The 22,296-nt window shown below is 39.5% G+C and overlaps 1 protein-coding gene across 1 annotated transcript in view; it reads right to left on the reverse strand.

The window, feature by feature from the left end:
* SIDT1 (SID1 transmembrane family member 1) overlaps positions 1-22,296 on the reverse strand; it is a 101,179-nt gene that overhangs the window by 31,785 nt on the left and 47,098 nt on the right. Inside the window, exons 4-10 of the mRNA XM_024244686.3 lie at positions 19,094-19,139; positions 15,347-15,448; positions 14,610-14,693; positions 12,517-12,604; positions 11,252-11,323; positions 10,764-10,857; positions 3,041-3,084 (exon numbers count right to left, since the gene is read on the reverse strand). Of these exons, the coding sequence (XP_024100454.1) occupies positions 3,041-3,084; positions 10,764-10,857; positions 11,252-11,323; positions 12,517-12,604; positions 14,610-14,693; positions 15,347-15,448; positions 19,094-19,139 (530 nt within the window). The remainder of the gene's footprint in view (positions 1-3,040; positions 3,085-10,763; positions 10,858-11,251; positions 11,324-12,516; positions 12,605-14,609; positions 14,694-15,346; positions 15,449-19,093; positions 19,140-22,296) is intronic.

The following is a 22,296-nucleotide window of genomic DNA, read 5'->3' on the forward strand; positions in this document are numbered from 1 at the left end:
TAAGCACCCAAGGCCTTTCCTGTAACTCTGAGCTCCATTGAACTTCCTGTGCCCCATGGTCATGCTGATCCTGGCCTTGGGAGAGAAAGACATTTCTGTATCCTTGTTTCTTCCCTGAATGTCTCTCATTAGCTTCCGGATATGGTCCTTACTTGCCTCTGTCTCTTGCTCCTGATTGGTTTCTCGATGCTCTGTTTGAGATGCCTAAAAAAGTCACTGGTTCTTCCCTTGGGCAGCGCTTGTCTTCTGCTCTTGGTTTAAGCATCTACATCTAGATCACCAGTGGTCATGATATTGGGGGTGATGCCATCATTCCCTGTGGCCTCTCTACATTACAAAGGTTTCTTATTTTCTTCCTATTTCAAGACTTTAGTGGTGAATATTCCTATTCCCTACTTCCTACCTAAACTGGTGTCTTATTTAGGTGTCCTCATGTGTTTAGGTCCATGGTTCTCAAACAGGGGGATGTGGGGAAAGAGTTTTGCCCCCAAAAAGACATTTGGCAATGTCTGGAGGCTTTTTTTTTTTTTTTTTTTTAGACACAGTCTTGCTCTGCCACCTAAGTTGGAGTGCAGTGGTGCGATCTCAGTTCACTGCAGCCCCAACATCCTGGGCTCAAGCGATCCTCCCACAGCAGCCTCCGAAGTAACTGGAGCACAGGTGCACACCACTATGCCCACCTAATTTTGTTTATTTTTTGCTTTTATAGAGACAAAGTCTTACTGTGTTGCCCAGGCTGGTCTCGAACTCCTAGGCCCAAACAATCCTCCCACCTTGGCGTCCCCAAATGCTGGGATTAGAGGCATGAGCCACTGCGCCAAGCCTGGAGGCATTTTTAGTTGTCCCAAGGAGGGGCAACTCCTAGAATCTAGTGCATGGAAGTGAAGGATGCTATTAAACATCCTATAAGATACAGAATAGCCCCCAACAACAAAGAATTATCTGGCCCATAATGTCAATAATATTGAGTTTGAGAAACTCTGGTCTTAGAGAAGAGGACCTAATCTTAATTCTAAAAGTAGGTTTGTCTGATGTGTAGGTAAATCTGTTCTTTGCAGTGACTGGTTTAACAATAAGTGTATGATTCACTCTAGGCCAATGAAAGACAAGAAGTTGCTGAGGGCTTCTGAAAAGTCCTTCCCTCTGGTACTGTCAGGTGAAGGTGTGAGCCTTGACCCATCTCACTGCCAGCCCTGGGAGTAAATTGAAGCCAAGGGAATGGCAGGGAAATGGACCAGAGCCACTGGACTCATCAATCCTGAAGTACATCTTTTGGCTCTACTTCCAGAGCTAGGACTCTCTTTCTTGATTAAGCATGTTTGAGATTTTTTTTTTCTTGTTGCTGTTGTTACTTACAGCCACATGAATCTCAGTGATGCATCTTTACTCTTTTTGGTCACTCATTTGTTTCCGCTTACCGTCAGAAGGGTACCTCCAGCTCTTAGCTAATTTTCAGAGCCTCCCTGAACCTGGACAATGACCTGGCTCAAGTCCCAGCTTTGTCCACTTATGCTTCAATGTTCAACAGACCCTTCTGAATGCAGAATTCCTTTAATAAATATCATTATAATAAAATGACTTCACTCATACAATAAAAAATAACAGACTATCCATTCAGAGGCTACCCAATGGGATTCAACCGATTGGATGTAGGCCTAAGTTCAACTAGGCCTAAACTAATCACAAAACTTGGAGGCACTGTAGGAAAAAGATGAGATCCAGAGAGCAGACAAATTCATTTAAACATTTGATGACTAAAAGGGAGAGGAGCATTTAGCATTTTAAAGCCATGAGAGCAGGTGTTCTTTTACAGTCTTTTATATTGACAGCTGAATGTTTATAAAACAAAGTGCTTGGGTGGCTGGAAAAACAGGCATGCTGATATTAAGGAAGACAAACATTAAAAAAAAAAAGCAAATTCTCCAGCAAAGGGAGCAATGATCCTGCCGGAGTGGGGTAGGGGGTGAGTTTGAGTCTTTCTAAGATTCTGTGGCTTCATTTAAGTGTGGAAAACACACACCTAAACATCTGCTATGTATGACTTAAAACCAAGTTCCACTTCATATTCCTTTTTAACCAAATTCTTGCTCTATGCCAAATAACTTATGAGAACTGAGTTCAGGTTTTTCACAAATGAGGACATTTAAATTTTTAAGTTTGTTAAAAAGATCAAGTCATTGAATTCCTTTGTTCAAACTCTCAGAGTGGAGGAAAAGGTATAGTACAATCGCTGGATAGTCAATTACTCTGGATTCCCCCAAGTTATTATACTCTTTATTATACTTGCTAGTGTCAAGTATTTCAGTTTCATAGACACTTAAAAAAGCCTCCATCTCAGTTTGGGAAAAGTAAACTCTGTATTAGAGTTGGCACAATACATTCTCACTGTTGTTCACAAATCAGCTTTGGGATAGGACAGGTATGAACAATTATGTTCTAGAAAAGGTGAGACTTTTAAAAAAGATGAATGGCTAACCAATGATCTGTGATTACAAGGGACACTCCTAGTAAAGGTTTTTAGTGTGAGCTCCACGTCTCAATAATTATCAACTACAGCAGCAGTCTCCAACATTTTTGGCTCCAACATTTAGGGACTGGTTTCATGAAAGACAATTTTTGCACAGACGGGTGTGGGGATGGGTTATGGCATTAGATTCTCGTAAGGAGCATGCAACCCAGATCCCTCGCGTGCACAGTTCACAATAGGATTTACAGTCCTATGAGAATCTAATGCTGCCACTGATCTGAGAGGAGGTGGAGCTCAGGTGGTAATGCTTGCTCACCTGCCGCTCACCTCCTGCTGTGCAGCCCAGCTCCTAACAGGCCACGGACCAGTACCAGTCCATGGCCTAGGGCTTGGGACCCCTTGAACTATAGAACTGTAGCTCTGCTTTCCAACTGCAGGCTACATTACTCTGTGGGATAGGAATCAAGGGAGGGTTTGTAAATTGCAAAAGGCAGAGAGGTAAAAGAAGCATGAAATGGGATGTTGCCACACTATGTGACATCGTTTTGAATTGAAACCAAGCAATGCTCTTACCATCATTGGACCCAAAGCTTCCATCAATGGATTTTCTCTGAAACCTGCAAACAAGCACATACACATGCTCCTAAGACAGTGAAAACCTCAGCATTTTACATTTGTTCCTTATAGATTTTGTTGCGGATTTGTCTACTAGGATCTCTTCAAAACATGTCTTTGGGGCCAGGCGCAGTGGCACACGCCTGTAATCCCAGCACTTTGGGAGGCCAAGGCAGACGGATCACAAAGTCAGGAGTTCAAGACCAGCCTGGCCAATATGGTGAAACCCCGTCTCTACTAAAAATACAAAAATTAGCCGGGCGTGATGGTGGGTGCCTGTAGTTCCAGCTACTTGGGAGGCTGAGGCAGGAGAATCGCTTGAACCCAGGAGGCGGAGGCTGCCGTGAGCTGAGATCACGCCACTGCATTGGGTGACAGAGCAAGACTCCGTCTCAAAAAAAAAAAAAAAAAAAGAAAAACAAAACAAACAACAACAACAACAAAACACATGTCTTTGGATATGGAGAAATTGGAACTCATACATTGCTGGTGGGAATGTAAAATGGTGCAGTCACTTTGGAAAAGTCTGTCAGTTTCTCAAATACTAAAGAGTTACCATATATCCCAGCAATTTCATTCTCAGGCATATACATCATTTATTCATTCATCAGTTTTCAGATGTAATTCACATACCATAAAATTCACCCTTTGAAGTGCATAATTTAGTGAGTTTTAATATTAGATTGGTGTGAAAGTAATTGTGGTTTTTGCCTTCAAAAATAATGGCAAAACCGCAATTACTTTCACACCAATCAAATACATTCACAAAGTTGTACAGCTCCCACCACTATCGAATTCTAGAATATTTTCATCATCCCCAGAAGAAATCTCAAACCCATGACCAGTCACTCCCCATTCCCCACTCCCCATTCCCTGGAAAACAGTAATCTACTTTCTGTCTCTATAAGTTTGCCTATTTTAGACATTTCATTAAAAATGAATCATATTATATGCAAACTTTTGTGTCTAGTTTCTTTCACTTAGTGTGATGTTTTCAAGGTTCATCCATGCTGTAGTGTGTGTCAGTAGTTCAGTTTTTTTACGGCTGAATAATATTCCATTGTATGGATAGACCACATTTCATTGACATGCTTGCACTTAATGGATATTTTGGTTGTTTTCACATTTTGGCTATCATGAGTAACACTGTTATGAACATTTGTGTGCAAATTTTTGTGTGGACATATGTTTTCAATTATCTTGGGTATATAGCTAGGAGTGGAATTGTTGAGCATGAGATAACTCTATGTTTAACTTTTTTTCCAAACTCTTTTCCACAGTGGCCGCATAGCAAGAACAGTCTTTCATCCCCAGAGTCTCACTCTGTCGCCCAGGCTGGAGTGCAGTGGTGTGATCTTGGCTCACTGCAAGCTCCGCCTCCCGGGTTCACCCCATTCTCCTGCCTCAGCCTCCCATATGTCTTTCTTTATGTCAGTACCAGAGTCTTGATGACTGCAACTTTGTAATAAGTTTGATATCAGAAAGTGCAAATCCTTCAACTTTCTTCTTTTTTTTCAGGATTGTTTTGGCTTCTCCCTTTCATTTTCATATGAATTTTAGGATCAGTTTGTCAATTTCTGTAAAAAAGCCAGCTGGGACTTTGCAAGGGATTGTGTTGAATTTGTAGATTAATTTGGGGAGTATTGTCATGTATATTAGTTTCCTACTGCTGCTGTAGCAAACTCACAGACTGAGTGTTTAAAACAATACAAGTTTATTATCTTACAGTTCTGGGAGTCAGAATACAAAAATATGCCTTATATGGCTAAAATAAAGGTGTCAGCAGGGCTGTACTTCTGGAGGCTCCAGGGGAGTATTCATTTTCTTGTCTTTGAAGCTTCTAGAGGCAGCCTGCATTTCCTGACTCACGGCCCCTTCCTCCATCTGCAAAGTGTATCATTCCAACCTCTGCTTCCTTTGTCGCATTTCCTTCCTCTGCCTTTGACCTTTTTGTCTCCTTCATAAGGATTCTTGTGATTACATTAGGTCCATGTAGATAATCCAAGATAATCTTCATAACTTTATCACATCTACCAGTTCCTTTTGCCATGTAAGGTAACATATTCACAGGTTCTAGAGATTAGACATAGACTTCTTTTGGGGACCATTATTCTATCTACTGCATTATCTTAACAATATTAAATCTTCCAATCCACGCACATGGGATGTCTTTTCATTTACGTCTCCTTTAATTTATTTCAATGATGTTTTGCAGTTTTCAATGTACAAATCTTACATTTAATTTGTTAAATTTACTCCAAAATATTTTATTATTTTTTGTGCTTTTGTAAATAGAAATATTTTCTTAATTTTATTTTTGGATTGCTCATTGCTAGTGTAGAGAAATAAAAATGATTTTTTGTATATTGATCTCATGCAATCTTGTTAAACTCGAAGTTTCTTTTTGGAATGATGAAAATATTCTGAATTAGATCGTAGTGATGGTTATGCAACTGTGAATATACTAAAAATCACAGAATTGTACACTTTAAAGGGGCGAATTTTATGGTCTATGAATTGTATCTCAATAAAGTCATTATTAACAAACAAACTATATCATTTGGGAATGTCCTTCAGAAATTAAAATGTGAATTATTCTCTCAAAATGAGGTTGGAGGGGTGTGAGAGGAAAGTTGGGGACCAGAAGTGCCCATGTTTTCATATTCTCTTATTACTTCCAGATGGGAACTCTAGAAGTTGCATATCCTGATTTTGGTATGTTTGGTGGAAGAACTTCTCTTCATAGCTGTTTTGTTCCTACACACACAAAACTCCTGAATGGCAGAGGGCCTTGACTTTTATTCTCTGCCTGAGTCATTCTATCCCCAGATCCTTACATGGCTGGCTCCTTCTTGCCATTCAGGTCTTGGTTATGAGAGGCCTTCCCTGCCAGTCAAATCTAATCTAAAGCTACCACTGTGTTTTTTCTGTCAGTAACTGGAATGATTTTCTTTATTAATTGCTTACTTGCTTGTATATTTCTTCCCTCTAAAGTGTAAGCTCTATCACAGCAGGGATCTATACTGTTTTATTCACTATAATATATCTCCAACTTGTAGGATACAGCTGGCACATAGAAGACGATCACTAAATATTTATTGAATTAATGACACATATCATTAAGGAGAAAAGTTGACCAGGCGCAGCGGCTCACGCCTGTAATCCCAGCACTTTCAGAGGCCAAGGTGGGTGGATCACCTGAGGTCAGGAATTCAAGACCAGTATGACCAATATGGTGAAACCCTGTCTCTACTAAAAATACAAAAATTAGCCAGACGTGGTGGCACGTGCCTGTAGTTCCAGCTACTGGGGAGGCTGCGACAGGAGAATTGCTTGAACCCAGGAGACAGAGGTTGCAGTGAGCTGAGATCGTGCCACTGCATTCCAGCCTGGTGACAGGGCGAGAGACTGTCTCAAAAAAAAAAGGGAGAGAAGTTGTGATTTGGCCTGACTCTCATAGCTGGCAAATGAGGCTGTGGTGAAGTTCCTTTTTAACAATTTTAGTTAACAATTGACTGGAAAGCAATTGTATGTACTCATAGAAGATGATATGTTTTGATTATGTATTTGTATTCACAGGCTTTACCCAAGTTTGCACTAGATTTTGGAACTGACAAAATTTTTCATTAGAGGAGTTAAATGATTTACAAAGCTAGGATAAGGCAGGTGGTATCTAGTGAATAAAGGAAAAAATAGCAAATGAGGGCTGTACTAGATTGATTGCAAAATGGCTGCACATCACCTTATATCCAGCTCCTTCGACCAAAAGGTAGAGTTTACATCTTCATTTCTTGAATCTAGACTACCCTCACGACTTATTTTGGCCAATTGAATGAGACGGAAGTAACATTGTGCTAATTCTGAATCTGCATCTTCAGGAGGCCTTGCACTCTTCTGCTGTCTCTCTTGGAAACAAATAAGCCCCAGCTAGCCTGCTTCAGGATGACAGACAAGTGCAGCTGAGGCCAGCCCAGAAGAGCTAGCTTTTAGTTGATCTGTCAGTGGACCACACCCTCCTGGGATCACTCAGTCCAGCCCAGATTAGCGGAACTATCCAGCTGACCCATAGATTTGTGAGCAAACTTAAACATGTATTGCTGTGTGCCACTGAAGTTTTGTTTTTTTTTTTTTAATGTAGCATTATTGTGGTAATAGATAATGAATACAAGAATCAAAGGGAAGGATGAGTATTCTGGATTGAGCAGTTTGGATTCAATGTCTGGCAATGTGATTGTGAAGAACAAATAAGAGAACAAGTATGGAGTGCTTGGCCCAGGGCCTGCACATTTATCGTGGGGGGCTTCATAAACACATGTTGAATGGACTGAGGCTGGAGGATGGGAAGGGAATAGTGTTTAATTTCAGGCTAATACAATAGGAAGACACTTTGGATTCTTACCTCCCTGATGGCAGGGGCCATGTCTCTGATCAATGTTTTTTATCCTGATCTCATAGCATGTACTACAAACCCCATAGGTACTCGTAATAGGGTTTAAGGGACTCATCAAGTAACTGGCATTATGCTGAGATGACTAGCTTCATATGGTTTTACAGAAAATTTGGTTATTTTGCTTAGTTAATGAAGTAAAAGTTCTCCTATTAGCATTTTTTCCCTCAGTCTGTTCTTCTATTTGAATGCCAAATAGTTCTTACATCTCCAGATTTCTATTTCCACTTTGTCTATATTTGGAGAAATCTATGCTGTGCATTTGACTGTAGCAAAATAATCTGTGGCTAGAAGTTTCCACAGAGCCTTATACCACAGCTTAGAAAAACTGTGCTTGGCTTAGTTGGCTAAATAACAACTTTAGAGCAATTGATAACCAGCTATTAGCTTAACTTGTCTGTTTGTATGTTAATTATGCATACTAGCTAACTAAAGAGGAACACTCCTGTTTTCTAAAATCGAAAACATCAGGATTAGAGACAGTCTTCCTATGAGAGGCATAACAGAGGAACTTCTTTCCATGATATTGGAACTCATCCAAGGCAAAACTGGAAGTGTTTTGGACCCTTTTTCAACTTAGATCCTTGCTGGGGTGCCAGGCTTTTGGTCTGGCATTCTTGGTCAGCACTGTCATCTCTCATAGGGCCTGACCACTCTAGACCCATTTTGATCAGCCTGCTTTAGGCCTAAGGCTCTGGACCCAGACTGCCTGAGTTCAAATCCTAGCTCCTTCATTTACTGGCTGTGAATTCTTGGTAAAATTGCTTAATCCCTCTGTGCTTCAATTTCCTTAACTGTCACTTGGTGATAATAACAGTACCCACTGTTGAGAGGCATCAGATGAGATAATCTACTTACAGCGCTTGCCATGAAAGGCAAATGGAACCATGCTTTCTTACAAATGTATCATATGCTGTTTTCTTTTAGTGAATGGAAGAGTATGACACTAAAAGGAGTTTGTAAGCAAACATCAAGAAGAAGTTAATTAGAACACAGTGCCTGGCACACAGCAGGCACCTGCTAAATATTAGTAACTCTGATTTGATAAACTAATTGAGCTGCTAATCAGTTAATGTATACTTTCCAGGTATAATTTTCACCTGTAGCCTGGGTTTTTGTTTTTAACTTGTATTTGAAAATAATTTCAGATTTATAGAGAAGTTGCAAGAATAGGAACACAGAATACCAATATACCCTTTAAATAGATTCAAACAATTGTTAGCTTATTACCTCATTTGCTTTTATCATTCTCACTCTTTCCATAAAGATGTAATATATATGATATATATGTATCAAGATACACACACACATACATACACACTTTTTTTCCTGGACCATTTGAAAGTAACTTGCATACAACCAAGACCTGAACTTTTATTCCTAAACATTTCAAAACAATATTCTCTTACATAACCACAATACAGTTATCAAATTCAGCAAATTTAACATTGATGTGATATTCTTATCTAGTCTACTATCTGTATTCCAGTTTTGTCAATTGACTCAATAATGTCCTTTATTGTATATTTTTCTGCTAGTGTAATGTAAGATCCTGATTGAGATCAGGTATTATCTTTAGTTGTAACATATCTTTAGTCTCCTTCAATCTGGAGTACTTTTATAACTTTTCTTTGTCTTTTATGACACATTTTAATAGAATGTTTACCATTGGAGGTTGTCTAATTTTCCACATGATTAGATTCCAAATATGCATTTCTGGAATGCTGCAAAAGTGACATTGGGTCACTTTCTCAGAGTGTCGCATCTGGAGGCACACAATGTCCATCTCCTCCTTGGTGATATTAATTTTGATCACCCGGTCAATATGTTTGATTTCTTACTGTATATCTACTATTTTTTCCACTTTAACTACTAAGCTATTTGTGAGGATAGAGTTTAAGGCCATGCACACATCTTCATTCTCATCAGATTTCTGCACCCTAGATTTGGCATTCATCAATGATTCTTAAGCAAATCTAGTCTTTAACATGATGTTTGCAAAATGATGATTTTCCAACTCCAGCACTCCTTCATATTTACCAGCCAGCTTTTGGCATTTTGCTGTGGTCAAGAGTTCTTTCTCCCTTCTATTATCAGTATCTGCTAATGGCTCCTTTCCTGAATGGGTAGCTGTTTTCATAAATTTGTTGAATCGCTGAATGTGTATCCACAGGTGTTTAGGCCCTTCCTTCCTTTATCAACAGGGACTCATACATTTCTATTTTTTCCAATGGTCTATAATTCATTATTCTTAATAATTTTGGTGTTCAAATTGTCCCCGATTTGGCCAGCAGTCATCTACTGTTTTTGAAGGCAATATCTGAACTCAAAAGTTTCATACAGGTCATCGAAGCAGTTATTTTTTGAATCGGAAATAGACCCATATTCTTAAGATATGTAGTTGTATCACTGAGGTAGCCATAAAGTCTTTCCGTGGATGGAGTTCATTTTGCAAATAGTCTCAAAACTCAATGCTGGCTTTGTTTTCTTTACATGTTCAAGAAGAGAGAGAACATTTGTTTATTGTAAATCTCCTGCCATTCTTTTGTAGTTGTTTCACAGAGAGTGCCACAAAGAATGGAATTCTCAAGGTTCAACCCCGCTGAGAGAGGGAAGGAAAGCCCTGTGTCATTAGGGGCTCCAAACTCTTGGCAAGGGAAATTTCCTTGGTCAAATTACAGCACAATTACCTCCTTTCCCCCACCAAGGGACATTTTACTGGAAAATTGATGCTACAACAGAAGGAAAACACTTGGTAATGTTGTATCAAAGAACATTACTCCTGCTCTTTGTTGCACCTCAAGATTTATTTTAGGCATTACATTTACTTTTTGATAGAATGTTTAAAGCTGTTTCTAAATCTCCATGTTAGGAAAAACTGACCATCTACAGTGAGTATTTTCTGGTCTAAAAAATATACATGATGCCTTTTTGTTGAGTTTTAATTAACTATGAAAATAACTGACACTCTACCGGTACCTATTATGTGTGTGTTATTGATATAAATGCTGCAGTTGTACTTTTTGTGGGGTAAATTATTATCTCACTTCATGGATGAGGAAACTGAAGCACAGAGAGTTGAGCAACATCTCCAAGGTTACAAGGTATCCAAGGTCACATTGCTAGTGGCTGAGGGAGATTTGAAGCCAGTCAATATGGCTGTCAAGTCTGTGCTCCAAGCGTTACACAGAGACAGGCACAGGGGATTAACATTTCTAGAAATGATTGACCTACCTCAGATAATGAACAAACCCAACAAGCAGGCATCCCAAGTAGAAGGACAGGAAGATGAAGACACTGAAAAGACTGGATTTCACATAAACAGATTCTGAAGGGAGAGAAACAACTTTGGTCAGAGAAGAAAACTGCAGAAAAGAAAACTCTGTCTGACACAGGGCAGCTTAAAGGGACCCCCTCCATCATATCGATTATTAAGTCCTAAGAAACTTTTGTTCATAGCAAAACTGCTACTGGAGGTCCCCAGACATTATCCACAGTAGCTACATTTCACAGTGATGACTTCCCAGTAGAAGCTGGGAAGGGTCCCTTTCTTTTTAGGAGGGATTTAACAAAATTCTCTGATTCCCTTTTCTATTTCTAAGGTAAATATACTTTGGTTTTCTTATGACAAATCTCTCTGGAAGGATGACAGTAATATCAAATTATATGACTGATTTGCCAATACAGGAATCTCTCCAATGCATTTTGGAATCAACACTGACCTTTAATGGAAGGGACAATGGTCACTTCAAGGTTCTTTTTCCGCTGTAGATTCCAGGTCTGGTTTTCCTTTTCTGGTTTAAAAAAAATAAAGAAAGAACAAAGCACAATGAATCAGATAATGATTTTTTGGTTCTCTTGTCTGAAGTTGTTCAAAAAATGTCCAGAATTAACTCTGGTCGCTGAATCTTATTTTAGCAAGAATTGGAGGAATATCTAACCCCCAAACCTTCAAACCATCTGAAATCCCTTTTGGTTAAGGAGACTAGCGTTAGACTCTCAATTTGGCCTTTGCTTGTGTGCATTTTGGTAGCACTAACAGATGCAAATAAGATTGCAATCTCCCTTCTCCAATGAAGAGGAGTGGACCCTTCCCCTGATATCCACAGACATGTGAAGAAAACAGCTGTGAAAATAGAAGTTACCTCTTCCTTTGGTTTGTATGTTTCTAGCCAGTGCAATTTTTTTCCTCTTATATAGTCATGAAAGGGCTTGTAGTTTACCAAGGAATATTTGACATTGGCAAAATTTTGGAGCCGTGTAAGTAAGAGGTTAAAGAACACACTAGGAGAAATTTCACCTAAACATTAATACCAAGGAAATGATGTTACACTCAACAGTAAACACACTTTGTGTTGGTCACATGTGGTTAATCACTGACTAGTGGTCTACGTTTTCAATCATCAGCCTATTCTGCCCTTAAGATAGCTACTGGGTAGTTAACCACAACTATTTGTACTATGCCTAAGAGCTCCCATAACCCCTTATTATTGGGATAAGTTGTTGCAGTTGGCTTTCTTACTATTTTTCAAGGTATAATTTTGGCAACTGAGATGCAGAATGCTGAATTTTTCTTGTCCATCATTGTGGAGATGATGACTACTGATAAATTAAGTAGCTCCATGGCCACCGGCTACCACCCCATCTTAGGAAATGGACTTTGATTGCTGTGTAAGATCATTACTTCATGGTAGCAAATATTTGTTGAGTAAAGGGCCAACCGAGTGAACTTATCTTCCATGGTCTGAGGGAATACAATGCTTCAAAAAGATGAAATGTACTAAATGACATTTTGTAGTATAATACCTTCAGATCTGTTACTTTCTATCTTTTGTTTTTTTTCTCAAGTATGTCTCAGATGCCTTTCCCATCATGATGATGGAACCAACCCTTGCTTAGTGGGAACTAGAAAGGAGGTTTCAGCTTCCCTTTCACTCCCTTTCTTCAGGTTTTGCTAAGCAGCCAAGTGTTCCTCACTAGCTCTTACCCTGTATGAAGAAAGATCCTCCACAGGCATAATCTTCAGGCTTTATCACAAATACCACGAAGAACTGCTCGCCTGGAAAATCCTTCTTCTGCATAAGACATAACAACCTTATGATAGGCGGTAAGAAAGAGCTAGAAGGGAGAAAGTCCCTGGGGGTAGGGGCAGAAAGAAAGAGGAAAGAGAAGAAAAATAAAGTTCACCCCTGCCCTCTAACTCCTTGGAAAGGACTTTCACATACCCATGATTTACTCCAGATTATCCACTCTAAGACAACTGTTACATCCAAGAAATTAAGGTAAATAGATATACATTTCTGATTTCAATCAATTTTGTGCCTATTTGAGAGCTTAGAACTGTAATAAGCACCATATAAATAATATGTGAATAGCCTGTTTAATAACCAATGCTTACATGTTAAGTTTTTATTTTAGAATCTAATGATAAATCACTTTTCTAAAACGGACACACTCAGCAGTTAAATAAATAATTTAGGTTAGGGAGGCAAGGGACTCAGTTATCATCTTGGCTTTAAGTTACTGTAAGTATGTTTCTCTATGTGCCCATTTCCTCATCCATGAATGCAGTGCGGTTGACAAGATGAACTTTAAGGTCCATTAGAGTTCTATAACCCAGACTTAAAAAAAAAAATCAACCCCAAACTTCTGGTGTCATGTTCAGCCCACTGAGAAAATGGCTTATTTATTTATTTTTTTATTTCAGGCATAGCCATAAATCGTTTTGTTTGTTTGTTTGTTTGTTTTTTGAGAAGGAGTTTCGCTCTTGTCGCCCAGCCTGGAGTGTAGTGGCGTGATCTCGGCTCACTGCAACCTCTGCCCAAAAGATTAGGCCCCAAAAGAGAAGTAACAATTTATTGCCAAACACATCCAGGGAAGAGAGGTACTGATATGTTTGCCCTTTATTAATTTAGTGTCCTGGTTGAAATACAACTTGAAGTTCCCTACTATAGTTATTTTTCCGTTCTTTTTTATTTGGGACCACATAATGTGGGATGCCAAGACAGAAAGAAATACTAAAAAACAAGAGCAGATATTTGGGATATCAAATCTGAAGCCCTTGAAAATTAAAGCCTGACAGAAAATTTAGGTCTCATACCTAAATTATAATTAACTTCTCTTCATTCTTGCCTTATTATTCAGTAAACAGTATCATCTTACCCTAGGGAACAGATCATGCTGCAGGTTCTTTAAGTAAGTACCTCCCCCAAAGCAGGGACAGAATCTCCTTGAAAATATGCTTACATGATATGTATACATTTTTGTTATAAAATTATGATTGAAATAATAATTACAAATATCATAAGATAAGCTGCTGTACAAATACGGTCCAAATTCTTTTGAATCTGTCCTTTCTGTTCAGAATTGAAGACCTCATTTGCTTACCATTACTGGTATACATTATTAGAATATGTTTAATTGCTTTAAATGGATCTGACAAACTTCACCCTAAATTGGCACCCCCTATGAGTAGACTGAAATATTCTGGCCCTACCTCTCTGAGCAATCTGTCAGATACATGTCCCATTGCCTCATGGGCTCCTAATAATTGTCCAGGGGAAAGAGGCACCTGGTAGAGTAGCATTGTCTACCATCACCCAGGCTTTGATTTCAGACATAGCCATATTTGTTTGTTTGTTTGTTTTGAGATGGAGTTTTACTCTTGTTGCTCAGGCTGGAGTGCAGTGGTGTGATCTTGGCTCACTTCAACCCCTGCCTCTTGGGTTCAAGCAATTCTCCTGCCTCAGCCTCCTGAGTAGCTGGGATTACAGGTGTGCACCACCAAGCCCAGCTAATTTTTGTATTTTTAGTAGAGACAGGGTTTTGCCACATTGGCCAGGCTGGTCTCGAACTCCTGACCTTAGCTGATCCACCTGCCTCAGCCTCCCAAAGTGCTGGGATTACAGGTGTGAGCCACTGCGCCCGGCCAGACATATTAGTTTTTAAACCAATCAGAAAGGAAGGAGATCCTAGGCACATCATGGATGGCCATCCCTTTTGGATGCTGGCCCAGTCAGTACACTGACTCTCTATTGAGCATTACCATTGGCAGTAATGCCCACAGAAGCAATGTCTCACCTGTAGTGTGATGGCAGCTTTCTTGGTCATGGACTGATAGACACCATTAAATTCCACATTGTGGTCGAGATCATACACCGGGCACTGCAGCATGCGTGAGGAATAAAAAGGAAAGCATCCATAATGTCACGCAATGTCATGCCACACATAGGTCCTGTCAGCATCTTTCTGCTTGGATCACAGAGCAGGGGATCCTTATTAACCAGAAACTAGGCAAAGTTTCCCCTCTTGAACAGTCATGACACAGTCTTCCTAAGACTTGGGGCCTCGTCCTCTAAAGTCAAAGTCACGTTATATTGAAGAGAACTATGAAAATATTGTCTTAAAGTGTATAACACTTTTTTCAATTTTCATTAACACCTCAGGAGACAGAAAGAACCCAATGTTACAATAAAAATTTAAAAACAGAACAAATGGTAGGGTTCGATTTTAGTTTTCTCTTGGAGCCCACAACTTGGTCTTCCTGGTGCTTTGTTACAATCCTTCCCCGCTTCCTCCCTCCTTTCCTTCTTTGCTTTGTTGATTTTGGTGAAGAGTTAACTATTCTTTACCTCTCCAGATTAGTGTCTGCAAACACAGTCTGCCCACTCGTGCTCACAGATACTGTTTGTATTGTTTAGTAGTTTTGGAAGGGAGATACACAGTAAGAGGATGGCATGCTTCCACCCTTCTCTTTCATTTATTCTGGAATAATATAATGCTCTACAGTAGAAGGTTGGCAAGTTACCAGCACTCACCATGATATTCTGGACTGAGACAACAGAACATGGATAAGCCATTTCAGACACCACTTTAATGATAACTGAGTCCACGTCTTTGGGAAACTTGTATAGAAAATACTGAGAATAAGAAAAAGAAAGACATGATTTATACTTACATGAATGGGATTGTTTCCTCTACTGTTAGGCACAAAGTTTATATTTAAATCTCAGTGAATCTCCATTAATGAATTCGGTTAGCTCTTCATCTCATACATATTGAGCAACTAAATCTGTGCAGGGCTCTGTGCCAGGCATTAAGAATATAGCAGTAAATAAGACAAAACAGCCATTTTATGCAACGTTGCTATTTCTTTTTCTAGGGTAAAAGAAATAGTCATTTATTTCTCAACTAAACTTTGCTATACTTTAGTTTGTTTCCTGTTTGAGAAGCATCCTGCCCCCTTTGAATTAAGGATTTAAGGATAAGTGAGATATAACGTGATAAGATTCACTTCTTTCTGTGTGGTCAATGTGACATGTGAAAACTCCATATTGAAAAAAAGATAAGCCTGTTCCTCAATAATTTTAACCACCTTCCCATAGGCAAGAATAACCACTAGACTCATCCTCCCCTTGCCCTTTTTATCAAGAAACTTGTTGCTGGCTGGAATATACTGAGAACATACAAAGATTCAAAGACCAAGCCCCATGTGGAGTCCCCAGAAATACGTTCACAATTGTCAGCAGGCTGAGGTATCTTTTAAAAGTGTTTTTCAAGTAACTCCAGAATTAGGAAACATTTTTAATCGAAAGAGGTTGTACTATTTACCCATGTAGATTATGAATCCACTGGAAAAATGTATTAACTCTAAGTTGTAAACTTGTTCTTAATGATGAAGAAAGGGGAATTCTGCCAAATAATTATAAAATACGATAACTGGTTGAGAAGCTATGTTAAGCCTGGGATTAAGGTTTTGAGAAAAGCAACCGAAACGGGCTCCCAATGAAGACTCTAATAAATCTATCATGTACAGAGAGGCAAAACAAGTTAAAACTTAACTTTGTATTTCAACATCTTTTTTCCTAATCCTATTTTGAGTACCAGGACAATAAAAATGGAATCCTTTTTAATAATCCAAAGCTTTCTGATGGGGAAAAATTATCTCAGAATTAAAGAGTGTCATTAATGATGCAGTTGGAAGTCAATTCACACCTTATAACAGATGGCAATACCCCCAAGAACCCACTTAATTTTGGAGCTTGACTCAAATACATATAATACAGGGCTCTTCAAAAGATGAGGAGCCTGGAATTCCCAAGAGTGTTGTTGTTTCCCAGGAAACCCATACTATGTAACTCAAGAGCATTACTATGATTACTGTTGGCAATAATGAGCCTCATATATGTTCCCATATATGATAGTAATTGGTTTTGTGCAAGCAGTAAACACCCACTGAAAGTATTAACAACTTTATCTGCAAATTACTATAAACCCCAAATAAATGTTTTTGACCCCTGCCTGACGATCTACCTTTACCAGAAAGAAGCGAATGACAAATACCGAAAGCAGTGGCTGGAATTTAGGCTGAAAAATCACTATCTGGGTCCTGGCTACCTCCCCAGTTTCTGCAACCTGCTTCTAACTCCTGAAATAGAGGCAAAAAATGATTGACACAGGTTATCTGAGAATGTGCAACCGTTTGGGTGAGTTTATAGAAAAAGAAAATATTTCCTGTAATCAAAGAGGATACAAAATATAGGTGAAAATGAGACTAGTTAAGAGTAAAGTAAGCCTTTCATAGATATCAAGTAACTTGTTTTGTTTTATTAGTTTGTTCTAAGTATATTTTACTCCATTTTGGGGTTTAGATACAAATTATTTAACATTTTTTTTCAGAGATAGGGTCTCACGCTGTCACCCAGGCTAGGGTGCAATGGCACAATCATGTATCACTGTAGTCTTGACCTCCTGGACTCAAGTGATCCTTCTGCCTCAGCCTCCTGAGAAGTCAAAACTACAGATGCAAGCTACCATACCCGGCTAATTTTTTTTTAAAGTTTTTGTAGAGACAGGGTCTTGCTATGTTGCCCAGGCTGGTCTTGAACTTTTGGCCTCAAGCAATACTTCTGCCTCAGCCTCCCAAAGTGTTGGGATTACGGGTGCAAGCCACCACACCTGATCAGTATACCATATTTATTATAGCTCTGTACAGGACTGTTAGACTATACTGTTCCTGTAGTTAGAGTGAAAGTTATTCCTCTTCTTTTTTTTTTTTTTGAGATGGAGTCTCGCTCTGTCGCCCAGGCTGGAGTGCAGTGGCGCAATCTTGGCTCACTGCAAGCTCCGCCTCCCGGGTTCACGCCATTCTCCTGCCTCAGCCTCCCGAGTAGCTGGGACTACAGGCGCCCGCCACCATGCCCAGGTAATTTTTTGTATTTTTTTAGTAGAGACGGGGTTTCACGGTGTCAGCCAGGATGGTCTCGATCTCCTGACCTCGTGATCCTCCTGCCTCGGCCTCCCAAAGTGCTGGGATTATAGGCGTGAGCCATCGCCCCCGGCCTATTCCCCTTCTACTTTAGGTTTCTCTCTTTGCACCTAGTAATTAGTGCTTTTAAAATATTTCTTGAAATTAAATAGTCAATACATGTTGAGGGCAGTATATTAAGGGCCGTTGGCCCTCTCCTGCCACTGGGTGGCAGTATACATGCATTGCAGAGACTTTCACAGACAGGAAGTTTAAAAGTGGATTGGAGTTGGTTCATTCAGGCGTGGGAGAGCTGATTGTGCATTAGTCACTTCCCAGCTGTTCAGTGACATCACAATGGGAGCTTAAAATCAGCCACAGTGGAGGTATTTACACCACAGAAATGGGCAAATGCTACAAATCAGGGCTTTCTCTCTGAGAACCAGTTTTTAACTATTTACCAGCACAGCAGTGATTGCAGTATATTTACAACAAGTCCATGTTAATCCCAGTTTTACTACGCCAAAGCAAAACCTAAGTAGCTATTTATGACCAAAGCTATATTATGGACTAAAGAAAACGTACAACAAATAAGCTTGTTTCAAACATGCTATTATATAGAGTTTTGTCTTCAGAAGCTTATGAAAGAAAAAAGGAAGGTAGCTAGAAATGACACCAGAAAAACAGCCTGACTTAATCCAAGTTTTCATGTATTTATTCTATTTGTGGTTATGGTTTAATGGAGAGCACAACACAAATATCTAATTCTCCTAATGTTTTTTGTCAACATTCTGGCTCTTTCTTTATGAGAGGAGAAACTAATTTATTACACTTATAACATTGTAAACATTAAAATGTCTTATTTTCGTTGTATTTCCAGGTCAATTAATTATTTGTGTATCTGTTTGGTGTCAGCCTTTTACTACCCATCCCCACTACCACTTCCCAGCTATCAGGTTCATAATGGCAGAAGTCGTGTCTCTCCGTTCTTAATCTTTGTGTCTCCAGCACCAGGTGCAGTCTAACAATGTTCTTGGTGCGTAGTGGGCACACGATTTGCTCAATGAATATTGAACCAAGGAACACCTGAAAACAAATAGCGTGCCGCCCATTTTATACCAATTAAGGTGATATGATTAAATATTGTGTCCAAAATTCCAGTAACACAAGGAATAAAGTGGAATAGAAATATACTTCAAGTTGTGAAAGGTCAAGGGCAACACCACACGCTAACTCTGCCAGGGTAACATGGTTTCACTAACAAGCAGGCAACACCAACAGGTAGGATGTTGATAACTCTTGGAACCCCTTCACTTACCTGAGGTTGAGAGGGGCTGGCAGTAAAGTGAAAGGCAACATTTGTCCTGAGAAACGTAAGTGGCAGAAGGGAAAGGGGAAAAGTGAGAGAAAAGTATAAGTTAGTGAGCAAAAATTATTTATTTAAAAGAAAGCCATCTTAAAGTAGACTCGAGGAGAGCTTCACCCTTGGTGAGGGGAGTTCTGGGCCCATGAAACTGACAAAGTAGACTGCATGGGGACTTGGTGGTTTCAACTCTCAAGAATGACCAAACTGGGGAAGGGGATTATTATTTTTATATCTTTAAATATCCATGAAGCCATATCTATATAAGGTAGTTTATTTACTTTTGTAGCCACTTTTGCCTTGGGACTCTCTTGTGCTTGATTTTACAATCAAGCACAGGGTTTAGGTAACAGAAGTGGGCTGAAAGAGAGGGGAAACCCAGGTTCAAGGTCCTTTTGGATAATGTAGATACATTTCAAAATAATTTTGATGGACCCATGGCAAAATGGGTCACCTTTCACCAAACACGGTGAATAGATAACCACACGGGATGGTGCCTAGGGACAGAGGCAGACCCTTACTATCCCCAAATAGCTCCCCGATTGCCTGCCACGCTGGCTGAAATTCCCCAAGATTTAGTTCCCTTTAGGTTAGGCATTGCCTTCCAAGACCCTCCTTTAAAATATAAATACCACCAAAAGAATATAATGAGGTTTTTTTTCTCTTCAATTGGTAATTTACTGTGAATTACATTATTAGATACTTTCATTCTTCCATGTGAGACAGCAATGATCTAGGCACTGAAGAAAGGAGAGTGTGAAGACAGAGGAAGCATAAATTGTTAGCATAGACGGCCGTCTGCCATGAGCATCTGTGAAACAGTTCAAGTGTTTGTCACAAAGACAAATGTGGTCTTCTCTATAGTTTTATAAGGACTACTTTGGGCTTTTGCTCTTTCTGGCTGTTGCCTCATCATTAGCCATGGAGATCATGCACACAAGTCCACAGCAGTCTCAGATCCCCAGGCTGCTGAAACACCACACCTGGGGGTACATGCCCCTGCCCCTCTAATGTGCCCTGCATTTCTGGGCATCTGAACTTGAACTTCTGGGATTTCTCATCAGCTCCACCCCCTGGGGCTCTCTGAAGATTTTTTTCTTTCCACTCTAATTTTCCTTTCGTAAAAATTAAATACCTGTTTTAAAATTAATGATTTCTTTAGAAAGGGCATTTCAAGACATTTAAGCAAGAGGTGTATAATTAAAGGTGTTATTTAGAAGTCATAAAATTTGAGCACTATTTATAAAGGTAATGACCACAATTTAGGCTGTCCTCAGGCTGGGCTGGGAATTTAGCTCACAACAATAGATGTAATTTTTATATATCTACTTGCAACAGAAATCATAATGTTGAGGATTGGTTCTTCTGAAGCAGAACTGAAAACTTCTGTCCTTAAGTCACCTAAAGAAGCCAAAGTGAGTGTCAAACCCAGTTATGTTTCTGCTCCAGAGAGTCCTTGGCCAGAGTTTGGACCTGTGACACTGTGTGTGGGCTGGGTAGAGCCCTTTCGGCAGTCTGGGAGTGTCTCCCGCTGTTACCAGGGCAACATGAGACCTTCAACTCTCTTTGTTGCCAGATCAGAGAACAAAGAGGACATGATTTTCTTGGCTGGCAACATGACTTCTCCTGACTCCCTTATCTGCACCCTGATCTTTCAAGTCCGTCGGTCCCTCATGACAGCATGAAATTTGCAGAAGCAACCCATATTTTTTTGCCAGACATTTTAATTTTCCCCATCATTTGAGTTTCAGTCATAATACTAAATGTATGAAGATTCGATATTCACTTCCTGTTTTTTCTTGTTCTTTATGTTTTATTTACTAGTACAATGCATGCAAACTTGTAAAACATGTTGCTGTGTTTAAGACTATCATTTATGTCCTCTCTTTCTCATGGAGTCGGCAGTATGTGCAAAATAAACATTGTATCTGTTGCAGATGAAACATTCTGCTTCCTTCCACATGAACCCTAACAGAGGTGGGGAAGGTTTATTTTATTATGGGTCATTGACAACAGAAAAAAGCTAACTGAAGCTCTTGGATTGTTAGTTTTAGAGAAAGAAGTATAAAAATTTCAACTGATTTGTTTTAAAAATTAAACACATTTTAACATGTTTATGTTATGTTTATTTGTTGAACATAAGAGGCTAAAAAACAATTTTGTTTCCTTGTGCTGGCTATTTCAAGAAAGGGGAGAAGGGAAAAGAAACCGATGGACTTGAGAGATGGGGGTGCAGATAGGGGAGTCAGCAGAAGAGGCAGAGGGGCCCATGGGTCGGGGGTAGAGAGAGGGAGAAGAAATACGGACAGGAGAGTAATTAAGTAGAAGAAAAAGAAAAGGGATGGGACGAAAGACTACGTAGAAAGAGAGACAGGACAAACTTTCAGTAGTTTTTGAGGTGAGTACCAGAGAGGACTGTGAGATTCACAGCATCTTACTCATCTTGATTAACAAGCCCCTAGCACAGAGCACAGTGTGCATTCAAAACCCCTCCTTTGTTTGTTGAAGGAAATGATATCCTATTATTCACCTGAACTATGAACTTCAGAATATCATTCCCTGTTATCTCCTGCCATCTGCTATGAACTCCCTTCAGGACTGCAGCTTTCCCACCGACCTTCTTGTCATTGGGAACTGTCTGCTCTTCATTCCTCTGGTCTAAGTATAAACTCCGCACTCATGTGCTAAATTCCCGTTCTTTCTATCATTCTCTGGTACTTTGCGTCTACAAATATCCAACTCTCCTATGAATTTAATCTGCCTTTCTACCTCTTTGTTTATAAATATATTCTAGTCTCAACCATTTTCAAAATTAATAACAAACAGCCCACCCAAATGCCTCTCTTTTCCCTGGATCACCATCCTTTAGTGTCATCCTATGTCCTTCCTCTCTTCACAAACCAGCTGCTTCTAGGAGTATTCCATGTTTATCTCTCTTTCATTCTTTCCTCCACCCACTGCTATCAGGATTCTTTCTCCACCACTCTCTTGAAATTGCCTTTGCTAAGGGTAAGAGTCACCTCCTGTCTTAAGTCTATTCAGGCAGCTATAATAAAAATACCGTCAACTCGGTGACTTATAAAGAATGGAAATCTATTATTTCTTACAGTTTTACAGGCTAGGAGGTTCAAGATCAAGGTGTCTGATGAGAGCCTGCT

Source organism: Pongo abelii, chromosome 2, assembly GCF_028885655.2.
Source record: "Pongo abelii isolate AG06213 chromosome 2, NHGRI_mPonAbe1-v2.0_pri, whole genome shotgun sequence".
In the NCBI taxonomy this organism is placed as follows: Eukaryota; Metazoa; Chordata; class Mammalia; order Primates; family Hominidae; genus Pongo; species Pongo abelii.